General features: G+C 38.8%; 1 protein-coding gene across 4 annotated transcripts in view; it reads right to left on the reverse strand.

Annotated features, from left to right (window-relative positions):
• Positions 1–15,745, reverse strand: part of TBC1D4 (TBC1 domain family member 4) — a 97,242-nt gene that overhangs the window by 24,530 nt on the left and 56,967 nt on the right. For all 4 annotated transcript variants that reach the window (XM_088159750.1, XM_088159752.1, XM_014870962.2 and 1 more), the window contains exons 3-10: positions 15,421–15,510; positions 12,194–12,298; positions 9,659–9,791; positions 7,783–7,874; positions 6,911–7,021; positions 6,143–6,262; positions 2,711–2,785; positions 1,516–1,742 (exon numbers count right to left, since the gene is read on the reverse strand). In XM_088159750.1, the coding sequence (XP_088015876.1) occupies positions 1,516–1,742; positions 2,711–2,785; positions 6,143–6,262; positions 6,911–7,021; positions 7,783–7,874; positions 9,659–9,791; positions 12,194–12,298; positions 15,421–15,510 (953 nt within the window). The remainder of the gene's footprint in view (positions 1–1,515; positions 1,743–2,710; positions 2,786–6,142; positions 6,263–6,910; positions 7,022–7,782; positions 7,875–9,658; positions 9,792–12,193; positions 12,299–15,420; positions 15,511–15,745) is intronic.

A 15,745-nucleotide genomic window follows, 5' to 3' on the forward strand; every position in this document is an offset into this window, starting at 1 on the left:
AATATGAACTGCATTGTTTCTTCCCTTTCAGTTTTCTTTTGCTTTCGTAAACAACACATTAGGAAGCAGAGATTATTTAAATGCAGTCTTTCTGGATAAATTTTTGTGAAGTAATTAAATTAAGAAAGGTAGTCCTATTCCACAGTTAAACATTACTTAGTAGTAGTGACAAGTATTGGAGGGGACATGAAAATAAATTCAGTTTCTTTTGCTTAACATTTATGACTAATCCTCAAAAGGAAAGAATGAAAAATCCCAGCTTAGTACCATGCTGCTACAAACTGTTTTGACTAAAAATCTGCTGATGCCACTTAATCAGTGACTTCTTACAAGTTATTACAAAGTAATGTAGTCAGCAAGTCCTTCACTTTGAACTGTCAGAGTTTCCTGTTTCCACACAACACAATCAGTGGAAAAAAAGTTTATCTCAGAAAAAACCACATTATTTATCTCTCTAGAGACACAAGGTAAGAAAGGCTAATTTCTTACCCTTCACTCCATTCCATTCTCCCAAAACAGAATAAATTTTTTTGCATTCATGCTGATATTTTAATGTAGACATCAAACGGGTGATAAATTACTATTTAAAGCCATTTTTAGAAAGAGCCCACAAAACATAGAATTATAGCCAAGCACTGAAAGAGACAATAGGTTGGAGAATGTGATCCTCCAACAGAAAAAAATTCACCTGAGTGAAACCTGGACCTGAGTTTTGTAAAGGGCTTGGAGTCTGTATAGTCACTTACAGCCAGCATAGAGGAGAAAAAGAAGGCACAACCAAAGAGGCCCACAATGAGCTGTGGGGACCTCTTCTGCTGAGTGAAGGAACTGTGTTCCATATGTTAATAGCTGGAGAGTCTCCAAAAAGGAAGCAGAAAGAAGTTACAGAGGGAAGCTACAGAGGGAAGCTCTGAAGAAAGGCAAATAGGGAAATCACATGCCTCACAGTTCAGTGGATGTGTTTAACTTTTATGTCCTTTTGCAACACTCCTCACCAGTTTTAATTCTGGATATACTCTCTGTGAGATTTGATTAACATAGCTACAGACACTTGAAGCTGTTAGTGCCTTTTTCATCCTGGCATAAAAGTTTCAGGCTGCCATCTCTGCCGCTTAAAGCACTGAGGGTCTCTTTTCCAAAGGGTCTGACTAACAGGACTGCCAAAAAGGCTCAGCTCAGAGGTGACAAATAAATAAATAAATAAACAGATTGGTGCTGGCATCTGACCAAATCATCAGTTTGATGGATTGATGCCTCCCCCGAACCACTAATTCAAGGACAATTGAGTTACTGCAAAGTACCTAACTACTCAGAGGCTGAGAAGACAGGCTGAAAACAAGTAAATAAATGAAAAACCAACCCGGGAGAAGTGCAGAAACCAACCTGAACCAAGCTCCTTACGTATTGTGTCAGCAGTAGGGCTGCTGCAGCCTCCAGAAGGAGAGAGGCGAGTGAGGCTGGAGCAGGGGGACAGCAGGGGACGGCGGGCAGGTGGCACGGCGCGCCCGGACTCACCTGGTCGCCTCCACGCAGTTCTGCCGCAGCAGCGGGGAGCGGGCGCTCTGGGACCTGCCGTTCTGGAAGGTGATCCTGCGCCTGGCACTGGAGGGCGGGTGGCTGAAGGTGTGAGCACGCCTCCTGAACTGAGGGGAGTCCGAGCCTTCCTCGGGAAACGTCTGCCAGGCCGAGGACACGGGGGACGCCGGAGGAGTAGCTGGCGGGGAATCGCCCGGAGAAGTGTCCTGAAAGGAAGTGCTGGCGGAGTAAGGCCCGAGTGCCCCTACGAGAGCTCTCGCTTAACCCACGGGCAGCCAGCGCCGGGGCACCAAAGCCTCTCCCCCTTCTGGGTCATGGCCTATTGTATGCTAATTATCACCCAAACCAGACATCCTTTGATAGCTCGCTCCAAACCAGCAGCGTCCTTCTCCCAAAAAGTGAAAGCGAAGAGAGGAATAAAACTCTATGCGCAACACAAACATACTAATTACTCCAGGCATCCTCTCACAGGGATTGGCATTCCAGCTACCAGACCTCTGTCTCTTTCGGGAAAACACAGGAATGGAAAAGGCCAGGGAAACTGCTTTTAGCTAGTTTCCTCGACATATCGCGAGCATACTTCCTGTACCGTCACAGCAACATCCTGGAAGAGAGACTGTTATTGCACAGCCAGTTTGTGAGTAACTGCAGCAGGAAAACCATAACAGAATCTTCACCTCCTGGGAAAACCAGTAACCAATCCTCATGTGAAGTAAAACTTTAAAAACAGGAAATAAAAAGAAAGTGAACAGAGTTCCGCCCTCTTGCTACCATACAGCATCCCCAACAGCTGGGCTTAGGTCAAAAATTCTTACTTCCCTAAAGCAAATATTACTTACAGAAAAGATTCTTCACCTTCAGAGCACTTCCTTTTGTTGAGACATGACCTTACTTAATTACCTCAGTAAAACAAGGCAGAAACCAGAAATTCCTTGCTTTTTGTAAAAGCAAGGGAAGTGTAGGAAAAAGGACTTGCAATCAGATTAAAGCTAAAGCTTCAAGTCAACATAAATCCCAGCTTTCTTACACCCTCTGCCTCCCAGTGGAAACATCTTTGAGTTTCGTGAGTTGATTTGCTTTGTTCTACTTCCTTCAAATTAAAGCAGAGTGCCATGCTTACGCTCCACTGACAGCCGTGCATGAAAAGGCCAGTTTAGCTAAGCTCCTTACGTACTCTGTCAGAAACCAGGCTGCTGCAGCGCTCAAAGCTGTCCACGCTTCCCAGGCGGCCTCGCATTCTGTTGGCTCCCTGCGACAAAAAAGGCAAGAAATTTACTCTGGTCTTTTTCTGAAGGTTAGGCAAAGATGGCAACACCTGTGCAGATGAACACAGGACAGTTCAGGCATGTGACGTGTCTGACATGAGACCCCAGATCATGGGTCAAGCATGAGACTTTACAAAAAGTGACATCTTTAGCTGGCCAAACTGCATCTTCTCCCACATTGCTTCCAGGAGTTTTAAACCTGCAGCTCTATTGTTTGAGGCAAGTGAGTATTTCCTGACACTTCTGAGGCAAAATAGTTAAGTCGGCTCAAACAGCTGAGTTAAAAAAATCCAGACTTCAGTACTGTGCATGCACTACTCCTGATGGATGCATCTGACACACTACAGTCCCATGAGATGCAGTTTATCAATATCTAAACATTACAGACAAACTATATCCACCTGGGAAAAAGGAGTAAAAGTACTAAAACTGGGGAGAAATGCTCTCTTGGCAGCAAATCCAGCCAAATACAATCAGACAAGACAAGACTCTTCATTTAAAATGCAAATAAACCTGATGCAAATTTGCTAGAAATTATGCTAAAGGATCCTTGCTGAATTTGTAACAGTCCTTTAGTTTCACAACGAAAAGCAATAGATCCACAACACCTTTGACTAGCTTTCATTCCTAATGTTAACTCCCTGGTGATGTTTGCTGTTGAACACTTCTGACTGCTGAAACATGTTGTTTTCAGTACTTTATCAGGAGAAAAATAGCCTAGGTTTTAAGAAAACTATAAACACAGGTCCTCTTGGTATGCTTGCAACTCCAGGGGAAGTTTTGCCAACATCATCAGAATTTATTTAGCCTACTTTTTCCTGGTAAGAGTTATTTTCAAAACTTAGAGCATTACCAATAAATACTCTGCCTGAAGCATCTTTTCACTGAACCTTTCAAAAAACCAAGAGCAAAGTATAAGTTGGAAGTTTCTCACTACCTTTGAAGATGTACACTTTTGGCACTGTAAGAAGGACTTTTTGGTTAAGAAAGAACAACAACAGAAGAGGTTAGTGCATCATGGAGTAGAGGAAATCTGTTCAAGAGGTCAAAGAAAGGTTATATTTATTCCTCTGAGGTACCTCATTAAGATGCCTGTTTTTGGTCCAAACCTCACAAAAATAAGATAAGTCCAGCAAAACAAACAAGTGAAGAAGTGACATTCCTCTGGGACTATGTGAAGCCAGGGCACAGAAACCAGCATGTTTCCTAAAGCAAGTAGTGAGTGGCTTAAAATGCCACTTGATGCTATTTACCTAGCTAAAAAGCCATCCACTTAAAGTGTTCCTAGATACTGGTTACTACATACTTCTTTCTTTCTAACTTTCCTAAGATTGAGGCTATCTAAAACACTCCCCAACTTATACTGACTTCTAATTGCTATTTTAAAATTTTTCTCTATACAAAGATGCTGAATGCTCCTTTAAAAAAAACCAAAACTAAACTAATTTCTTTTTTGGTCTCTCTGTTACTAAATGTACTTTTAAATAAAGATGGCAAAATTAGCTCTATTGCATTAATACCATCTGCACCTGGCTTAAGGAAGGAAAAACAACTACACCAATAGGTATTTAGTGCTTCAATACCTTTAAGAATTAACCATGATGTGTTAGGCTTGTTGTAATAGCCTGATGAACAATAAGAACTACAGTCATTGTGTATCACATGTATGCACATAACACACAGCACACCTACACAGAGGTACTTGTATGTATGTGCCTGCTTTAAACAAACAATTTGTGGTTGAGCTGCACTCCAAGTAATTTTTCTTGGTTTTGCATTGTGTAACCTTTAGGTGGAGCTGCAAGGATGAACCCCTGTGTGTATCATGACTCACTGCAACATATACTGCTGTTCCTAATATACTGCTGTCAAGGTAAAGATGAGACTACCTTTCTGACCACCACAAATCCGCTTCATAAACAGCAAACTTTAAATGGCCCTAATTCAGACTCAGGTGTCCTCTGCTCTTGACTGAATCATGGGCTGTGGTCGAGCCTTATATTATAATATGTAGCATGCCTCAGTGGCCCCGGTGAGAAGAAACATACTATACTCAAAAACCCCTAATATAAGAAACTTCCCTTCAGAGATTTTTCAGTTTAAGCAGTGTATTTCATCTAAATAACTTTTCTTTGACATGACTGGAATGCCACCATGGCTGTAAAAGCTTTATTTCAGTGATCTTCTTCCAGAGCCACCGCAGGATTAGTGACCCACCACTAGATCACTTGCCAGTCACATGTCCCTTAGATGTGGAAAAGAAACAACACATCAAAGGCATGAATATAGCTGTCACTATTTGATAATATTCCAAACTGCTGAAATTACCCGAATCACACAAGAGAGGTCAAATTTGACCAGGAGAGCTTAATGCTACTTTCAGTCCTAGATTAAATGGACACCTATCTGTAAGTTCTAAGGATTCTCTCTGGCTAAGAGTATTCTGTTTCCTTTATAGGGAAGATCCATGGCATCCTACATTTGTAGGTTACTTTATGACACGTCCGTGTAAGCTGTAGGACAAGTGAAATTTAGTGCTTTTGAAGTTGCTAGCAGAAGGAACTTAATGTCACTGGTCCAAATTATCCCCCACTCAGCTCATCACATTTCCTCTGTAATGACACTAGTGACTGCATCCCAGGCACACAGCCTTCTTCAGATACTTCTCTATATGCCTGTTGTCTGACTCACTCTTCTGAGTGGAGGACACTAAGCAAAACTTGCCATTCAGGGTTCTTTACCAAAAGACTACTTAATGTAAGAGAGTTCCAGTGATAATCTGCAATTTCACATCATATCTGGCTAGGAACATCAAAATGAAGATCAACTCACTTTTTAAGACTATTGCTTTTTTTCCCCCCTGCAAAAGGAACGTTGTTACAAATTTCTAAAGATTCTTAGTGCCTAATATGAGCAATTGTAGCTATGAGCTGGAAGGTATTACTTCTCAGAATAGAGAGATTTCCCATATATGCAAGGCAAATTTATTCACACTTTGCAAAACCAATTAAGTGTCTCTTTATGGAATCATGCAACCATCCTGATTGAAGTTTATTCCGAAACAACATATCCAATAACACTCAGTTGGGTCTCTTGCCACCTACAATGAATGTTCATTATTCAGAAATTTGTCTTTTTTCCTCTCAATATGTATGGCCTTACAGTAAACTTTCTAGTAATGCTAAGTCACAATCAACCCAGCTGTAACTCTCAGATTTCACAACAGGGATATTGCTTCATTAAGCATTTATCAGACTGAGGACAAAACAAAGAAAAATCTGATAGGTCTTTACTGTCAAGGATATCTGGGACAGCTTATGATAATGAGTTGTTAAACTTACCCTTGAGAAGATATTTTCCAGAGAGCTAGTCAAGGATTTCTTTGCCTTGTTTTTCAGAATGTCAAGTTTAAACCGGCCACCACTGGTGGTGCTTTCTGGAATTGCACTGTTAGAAATGACCTGTTGAAATGAGCAAGGACACTCTTTAGCTTTGGCAATTATTTTTTTATTTGTGAAGACTATTTCCAAAGACTAGACCTGAACCAGGTTACATAAGACAAAGTATCTTTGGCCTTATTTAAAAAAACACCACAAACATACTACCCTCCTTCCAAAAAAAATCCCCAAACAAGAAACCAAAACAGTCTCCCAAACAAACAAATCCAAACCCTAGTTAAAGGCATATTCCATCCCAAAGACTATCTTGTAAAAGTACACCAATTTAACAATACTGTCGCCCAATTCCTTTAGAAATTCATAGTTTAAACTAAAACCAATGCCCTCTTCATTCCTATTCTTCCTAGATATTACTGCTTGGGCATAGGGATTAAAGGAGAAAGAAAAAGAAGAATTATCCTCACGCTATAAGGAAATACGGACATAAAATTAATTGGTTGTCTTTCTTCCTCTCGTGTCTCCTCAACTTATAAAACCCAGGTGAGCCACTATAAATTAAATCAGATTTCTTTTCCTGTACACTCCTTTCTTAATTATAATACCCTGCTTCAGGTACTCCTGTAGAAAACTAGCAGTGGTCTTACAAGTAATTAAGACAGCATTTTAATAGGGTGGGAAGGGGTGGAGGAATAATACAAAACTAAGCTTTACCGACGGTGCTTCACCAATGTGGATGTGCGTTTTCTGCTTAGTCTCACAGAGCTGACGGAGATGTAAGATCACAAGCTCATTTTCTTCCTGGTCATTGTCAGGCTTCATTTTCTGTCAGTAACAGCAAAGAAAGGAGTTTGTCTTTCAAGTCATGATTTGCTTATTTTTCCTTCCTATGCAGGTATTCCTTGAAATACTGATACAGCAAATGCCAGAGCATTATTATGTCAAAATCTGTGTGCCTTCACACTCCTAAGCAAGATAGAACAAAAACTGAGAAATGTTGCAGGCTGTAGAGAGAAGGGAGCCTTATGTCTGTACATTTTGTTCTCTAAGACTGTCTGTTACTATACAGCCTTCTAAATGGCATAAGGAAACCAAGCCACTCTATTCTTTAGGAATCCAGAGAGGAGCACAGCCTTTGGAAGCCTAAATCATTGTATACTTCATCCACTAGAATACATCGACTTACATCAGAATGTTGTGCCAAAGTAAGTCAAAAAAGACAAAGTCTGAAAATACTGGACGTTTTCCTGATACCTGCATGTCCCTCCTGCTCTCATCCTACTCCCAACATCATTTTCAAGCAGGGAAATGTGTTTACAGATGAAAAACTAAGCTCAGAATAAAAAATATACTCTTACGTAAGAACACAGAGTATCTGAGCAAATTTGGGAAACAAAACTTTTCCAATAGCAGTGTATCACACATGAGGTTAAGTTGGAACATTCTATTTCAGCATGACTTTTGTTGCAAAAATAGCAAATTCTAGATCAACTACACAACAAACCAAATAAATCAAAAGCAAAAATACCTAGTCCATTTTATCATGGACTTTTTCAAATTAGGAAGAATGGCGCCTAAGGAATTACCTGAACACGTTCAAAAATGTCTGCTTGCTCATTGTCAGTTAGGGATGACAGATGTCTCTGAATTACAAGTTTGGCTCTTGGTGGATACAGTCCTAGGAAAAGAATGGACCATTAAAGATTCTCAAATGATCTCTCAAAACACTTTTGAGCAAAATGAAGTAGAAGATATACACCTTCATTTGAGTTTATACAGGTTAAATGTATGACAGTTCTATGCCCAGTATATACGTGATACAGAATAATTGAGGTTTTGCTAAACCGCATGGCTTTGTCTCCTTTATTTAACAGCAAAAAATACAACCAGCAGCAGCTAGGTGGCTGGCTCCTGGGTAAAAGGTTGTGCTCCCTGCCCCACCAATGTGTTCTGTCCTAGTTCCAAGAGATCACTGAAAGCTGGAAGCCCGACAGCTGTATCGGAGAGGAGCGAGAAAGGAACAGGTCAGGGTTATAATGGGGGAGATACTTGGGAGTTTTCAGATGATTTTAACTGAAAAATTTAGATGTCTTTCTGCCCAAGGAAAGGATAGGGTAGAGGTCATACCAGAGAATTGAAGACACTTTTAAAAGCAAGAACAGCATAAAAGCCATAAGAATAAAGGAAAGAATTTCTGATATTCAATAAAGTGCACATTTTGTCACAGAGGCAATTCTTGGAAGCTACAAAAAATGTGAGTGAAAACAAATCCCTCGAACCAGGTGAAGACTTTTTTTTCCCATCTAAAGTAGATATCATTCATAGAAAATTGCAATCAGAACAAAGAAAAGGTTTTTTTCAAAATCACACAGCTTTAGGTTTGATTTAGCTAAACTTCTAGACTCAAAGAAGATGGATTTTTTAAAAAGGGACACTAAAATAAGTTTTTCATTCACTAAATAGAAAGTTTATGAAACTACTACTACAGTACTCTAGTTGTTGCCCCAAGAGAGATTTTATTTTGATACTGAATACTTTTCAAGTTACTTCCACTACCTTATACAGCAGCCTGTGTAGTTTATAATTTACAGAAAACTTTCCCAGCTTAGCTTTACTACTTCTGAATACCTGTTGTTAAGTCACAGCCTAGCAAAATTTCACCTTGCTAGGATTTTACACTTGGCATTTCATCCACCAGAGGGAAGCAACTGACAACAGTGACTTTCAATGACTGGGAGAACTAAATATCAAGCACCACCATAACCACACCAGAAAATACAAGACTATTTGCTTTTTGTAACATATTTGCTTTTTTTTGCATACAATACTTTGCAAGGACACATAGCAAAGTGACTATAAAAATAGGATCCTAACTTTTTTAGAAAATTTTATCTTGTAAGATTTTTTATATGCATTCTGGCATACTTCACTTCCAAAGAGTACTAAAGTTTGTCTATTCATACTTGAAGTTAAGTAGTTGCCTTAACTTTCTTTATTAGATATTAATCTCCTAACTTAATAATTTATTTTCCCATAATACAACTAGATTTTGAAGTGTGTTAAGGAATAAACACAAAGAAGGAAAAAATAACCCCATGCAGGAAAGAAGGAACACACAGGAAAGAAAGATCCTTTTTGATCATGACTATCTTTTTGTGAGTCATTTGGAAAGCATGTAACTTGAGAGGAAAAAAAATAAAACAAACAAATGGAAGGTCAGCTGGTGGGTTTTGCTGCTCTGATCAAGAAAGGTATGATGATGAAAGAGTATGTATTTATAACAGAAGCTACACTATATTTTTTTGCAGCATCATTACTGCTAACACCACCCAAATACAGAGAATGCAAAATGAGAGTAAGAATTGCATACCGGGGTATTTTTTCCCTCTGCTCTTACATCGTCTAAGTTATTCATCTAGAAAAATCAGCAAAGCACAATCAGAAGATAAACTCAGCTGCTACCTTCAATTCTTTCACAAAGTTTGTGCAATGAATGCATAGGGCAGGCCTCACACAGTTTAATCTGCGTCTTGGCACTTTGCAGAGCTGCAGCAGTGCTGAAGGCTTGCTTCAGGGTCAGCATTACCTCATCAACCTATATGGGAAGGAGATAAAAGAGCAATAAAGAAAAATGCATGCCAAAATTAGATTTATAAATCACATCTCGGGTGTTTTACAATTAAAGAAAAAGTCAAAACCATACAAACCCATTTGCTGTTTTCTAAAGAGATCAAGGTTGAATTCCCAGCTTTCTGCCTTTTCTGGAGATGATCACCATCTTTAAGTTCTGCCAGACAGTGTCATTTTGATGTCTAACTGCAACTACTCAAGATCACTGGGAAAGCACCCACTATTTTAAGAGGTTGCAAGTGAGAATTTTTGGCTTGAATACATGCTAAATAAAAAGCATTAATTTATTTAGCTTCAAATCTCTCCTATAAACATGTTCCCTCTTAACCTCTGTCCTCTCACCACTAAACCGTTTTAGCACCAATCCCACAGAGCCATCCCTGCTGCCAGACAGGAGCTCCCCACAGCAGTTCACTTCTCTCCTGGATGCCAGGCTGCCCAGCAGCTCCATTACCATCACTACATATCCTTAAGTGCTGCTGGCCTGCCTTGCAGTCTGCCCTGGTCTTTTCTCTGCTGCTGCCACAAACGCAGCAGTGCTGTGCTCCCACACACCAGCACTAGAAAAGCTCAACTTGTACCTAAGAAATCTTGAGCTCACACCATTTCTCCACATTCATTCAAATAAGCTCCCAGACCAGGCATACAAAGCACTTGGAGTTCCTCTCTCTGCATTTCAGGGGAATACAATGCTCATTAAAAGCTGTTTGCTCAGTCCCAGCATCAGCAATGAAAGAGGGAGACAGTAGCTTGAGAACAATTTTAGGAACAAAATCAAGTGTTCTTCTTCAGAATCAGGTCCTCACTCTGCTTGTTATTTTGTTTTATAAGCAGCAAGAAGCAAGCTGAAATATTTGAGACCAAAATCATCCAGTTTAACATTAAAAACATACAGACTTTTTTGAGGGCCTCTCACTTGGGAAAAAAAAAAAGTAGAAATGGAACCCAAATGTAGAAATTTGAACTAGTTTATGTCCCAGTATGTCTAGGTTTGTTTTGTTTGCTTTAAACCTCATGGTTTTAAGCATTACCAATAATTTCTGTGTGCTTTCTCTTCTTAGCAATAAAGAAGAACATTGAACAGTGAATGTCCATCTTGCAACATGGACTGGTAAGTTTTTTAAGCTGGCTACAACCCCTCTCCAATGCAAGATCCACAGAACAGTGCTAAGCATGTCTGGAAAGCTCTGCCCTGCCACAGTCAAAATGCCACCAGGATCTGAGTGATTGCATCTGAAAGTAGCTCAGGAATGTTTATTTCATACTGCAGAGTGGGCATAACCACACATATCAGTACTAGAACAAGCAAAGAGGTTCATAAAAACATGGGGGGTTTATACACCACTTAAGCCTATGAATTATGCGTGATCAGAGTTATCAATAGGTCAGATGTAACTTTTCTGTTAGTACAATGAAATTAGCTGATTTCATAGCAAGTTCCCATTTTGACAAAAATGCAGCCTCAGCTGCACATCTAGAGCTGTTCAAAGTTTTATTGATGTTCATCTATTTACTCTCAAGCAAGTCAGAGGATTAAGAAATTACATTTACAGTCAGTCAGAAAAGTGATTTTTAAGTTTATCTGAGAAAGAGTTAGCAGCTGTTACCAGTGCTATCAGAAACAAACACCTTTCAGAACAGGAAACAACTTCTTTTAAAGTGTCACCATTTTAAAATAAAAATGGAATAGTCAAGATTATTTCCTGTACGAATCTCACGCTATTAAGGTATCTGTTATCAGTAAAATCAGTGGCATCTGGAACTTCATTTAATTGATACATACTTTATACAATGTCCAGTGTACTTTTTTATAGTTATATGCATCCACAAATACTATGGTTTTCTTCTTCTGTGATCAGATGCTGCTATTTTCTTCTCTTGAGAAACAAAACAGACTACAGGAAAAAAGCTAAAGCCAGACCTAGGCTTAAGACACATGCAGGATCAGCCAGTAGTTTAAACCCTACCCTGAAGGGTATGTTTGGGTTTTATCATCAGCTTTGTTACTGATTCAATATGTCTTTACATTTTTAATGGGGAACCAAGTCTCTCAAAAGTTAGAATTGGACAGTTAATCAAAAACAGAGCCCATGCATGCTCACAGTCAGCATGTACAAACACACCCATAGGGATTTATCTATTTGTTATTGATACATGCATCAGCAGAGTACCAGGATATGGCTGTATATGAACAGAATGTACGCATTTCCTATTGCAAATTTGCATGTGCACAGCTGACATCCTGCACCTGAGCAGATGTGACCACTGAGGCTCAGCTGACACAGCAGAATAACAGAGATCCTATTGTTCAGGAAATGCCTTGGAAATGCTCTGATGAAATGGTAGGGATCATTAATAAATACTCACCAGAGACTCACTTGCACACTGGAACACATAGCAAACATATTGGCTTAACCCAGGTTCCACAGACTCCCGGCAAATAAAACCAAAGTGATCGACATGTTTTATACCCTAAAACAGTTTAAAAACGGCATTAGTGGATTTCATAAACAGGTTTAGTTTACAAAAATTTTAATAACTATAAATGCATACCCCTAATGATCTATTTTACAAGTAGTATAATTTTTTTTAAATTGCTTTTTGTATTTAAGTTATATAAAGATCTTTATACAATCAAAACCAAAGTTATACAGCAATCAATTTGGACCAGAATTTATTCCACTAGCAAAGCTGGATTTTCAGAGAAGCAAACTAAAGACCACTGGACATAGGATTGGAGAAGCACCAGGGCAGCAGCAGACTCATGCTTTCCTGTAATACATGTTAGGACTACACTACACTACACACAAAAAAAAAAAAAAAAAAGGAATGAATATACAGAATATACAGAATTCCAACTAAATTCTGAAATAAATTCTTTGAGACTGAGTTACATACCAGAAATTTCAAGACTTACTACGCGTTACTACTGACACATTTTTCTCAAGATCTTCGTATAACTTAGCTTGACAGGGAATGCTGCCTTGCTAAAAACAGCACTGAGAAGATCAAAGAAAAGACAGCTGCTTCCTAAGAAGCACTATATTCCCAGTCTCAATTCATGGAACATGACTCACTATTGTTAAAGCTTTTGCCAATGTTTTTATCATCTGAGTATGGTAATAGTAGATTTTCTCCAAATGAAAGCCTAATCCCTCAAGTTCAAATACAACAAAAATCAGAACACAACTGCTTGGATCCAACTCCAAAGAAAACACCTATATCATAAAAGAGAGGAGGAGGCAAAGCAACTTGCCTGTCACTACAGAAAACACTCTAGAGAAAATTGGAAAAATAGTACGTGACAGACTGAACATATTGTCACTACACACTGCTGTTTTCAAAAACAAAATTCCAAAAGTCACATTTGTGTCACTTAAGAGGGTTGCTAAGATGACAAAAATGACATTAGTTGAACCATAGTCCAACTAATCTTGACTTCATTTTCTCGTGACATATGAAGTCTTCAAAAGCATAAAATAACAAAGGTCAGATATATTCATATGTTAATCCATAGAACAGTGAAGTGCTGACCTCTGTTTTGCAAGAAAATGTATTTATTAAAGGTGGTTTGGTGAGATGCCAGTTCCCTCCTTACTGACAGTGCCTGAACAAGTCTACTGCTGTCTTGACTTCTCAGACTCCACAGGAGAACATTTGAGGGGGGAGACAGATGTGACACTTGCCCTACTGAAGTGCAAATAGGACAGTATGTTCCTAAATCAACAGTACTTCCATCACATTTCTTTAAGACGGCAGCTTGAAGAGGTCATGGCAAAAGAGCCAAGTTTTCTGTTGTTCTGGGCTCCCTCAAGGGGAAGGCATGAAAGCCTCAAGGGGAAGAAAACTTCTACAGCTATTTGATATCTGAGTTTAGACTGCACACACAGAGGTTTATCATCAATTATGTCTGCTGCTTGACAATTATAAGGAGTGTGGATAATTATTTGAATGCAGCAGTTCAACCATGCTTAAGCTATAAAATACCTTTATTAGACCAGGCTATGAGAATCCAGAATGCAAATTGGCAATAACATCTCCTTTTCATCGTTGGAAGGACAAATATTCCTAAGCCACAGTCCCACAATACATAGTAAATCACTGCTCTATAAATCCGTAACAGAGGAGCCCTGGGGCTAGCACCAAGTTCTTAAAGGAAGTACTAATGAGGTTTATGCAACCAGTGCTTAGTCTTGAACAAATTAATATTTTATTTCTATTGAACACAGAACCTCCTTGATTTCTCTAAAGTAACTGTTTCACATTAGAAAAAAAAAAAACAAACCAAAAAAAAAACAAACAAAATCCCTAAAGTATTGTGACTGCCTCTTTGAGTTAATGAAGAATACAAAAGTAACAGAAACTTTGCTCCAAATGAAAGTGAAGAGGTGGACTGAAAAACACCTCCAAAGCCCAACACACAAAATTACTTGACACTATTTACTGTACAAAGTTATTTTCCTGAAGGAAAGTTGAGCCTTGACGGTTTTCCATGGTCTTATTGGTCATCATACTTAAAAGTCTGCAGAAAAAAGGTTGTTCGTGCTTAGGACTGTTTTGTTTGACTATTATATAAGTATGTATATACAACTTAGGAGCCCAGTGCCTGAAGCTGGTGTGTCAGTACACCCAAAAAGCAGGAGAAAACCCAAGTCATCTGCAAATTCTGCTCTCTATACCTCTGCTTTAAGAACCATTTTGATCTGTATTTATCATAAAGCTATTACTACACTGTTTGATTATAATTTCCCATTCTGCATTTACTTTAGCTTTTTTCCTCTACCGAAAGCAATACAATTGTAGTTAAAATGTAGAGTCGATTTATGGACCTGGACCTTATACCTGGTAGCTCAAGACACCACTTGAGTTATAAGTATTGCCTAATTCTTAATTTGTCTAGGTATTGGTAGCCCAGTCATGCAAGAGCAGACTTGTTATTAGCATTAAAATGAATGCACTTGGGGGTGAAATACAGGTTTAGAGAAGGCCAAAAGAGTATAGAATAATCATGTTTAAGAAGGCCTGAAATAATGATGTGGCATGGCAAGTAAAAAGAGATAATAAAGTAAGACCTCAAACTAAAAAGTGTCTGTAGTAACTGGTGCTGAACAAGAGCAAGATGGAAAGGTGAACATCTTAGCCTTGACATTTAACCTTACAAGAAATAATTATTTATTGCTGAACATAGCTAGGTACACCTATCGCTATATTCTCCAGAAGAAATGATGCAGGTGAACTGCTGTTTTTCTGAAGGGTTGATTTGATGCTCTCTTCCTTTCATTTTGAAGGCTTTCAGGAACTTACCTGCTCAGAAACAGTACACTCAGAGCATCCTAAATGGAGATTAAACTGCTTCCAAAAACATATCCAATACTCTCCCAAAGCAGAACAGTTTATACTTTGTTTGCTGACAGGCGATTGAAGTTGCTGCTATTACACAGCTCAGATGGTTATTTTGCACTCATCTTTTCTGGAAAAAGAATTGTACATTTCTTTTTTTCTCCTGCTTATAGACCAGCAAGACAACACAGCTGAAGAACAAATAAAATCTTTTTCTCCTGATGATCTACATATTTCATCTTATTAATGCTTACCTGAGAACATGAGGAGATATCTTTAAAATTCTTTTCAAACACAACAGATTTGGTATCTGGACTGATGAGGTTAACTTCAAACCTTCCAACCTAAAGGGGAGAAAAAGAAATCTAATTTATGACTGTCTTGGGGGCATAGTATTTGCAGCAACAAAAATGTCAGAATCTCGCCCTTTCTTGTTCACATAGAGTACCTTTTGGCACAATAGCTTACTCAGCAGGAGCAAGGGTGCCAGGGTGCTGTAATTCTGCCCATGTTGAGTAAGAATATTTCAGCAAGAACAATACACTCAGTTGAATAACAAAAACGACTTGGAAAAAACAC

Source organism: Sturnus vulgaris, chromosome 2, assembly GCF_052056855.1.
Source record: "Sturnus vulgaris isolate bStuVul1 chromosome 2, bStuVul1.hap1, whole genome shotgun sequence".
NCBI classification, from domain to species: Eukaryota; Metazoa; Chordata; class Aves; order Passeriformes; family Sturnidae; genus Sturnus; species Sturnus vulgaris.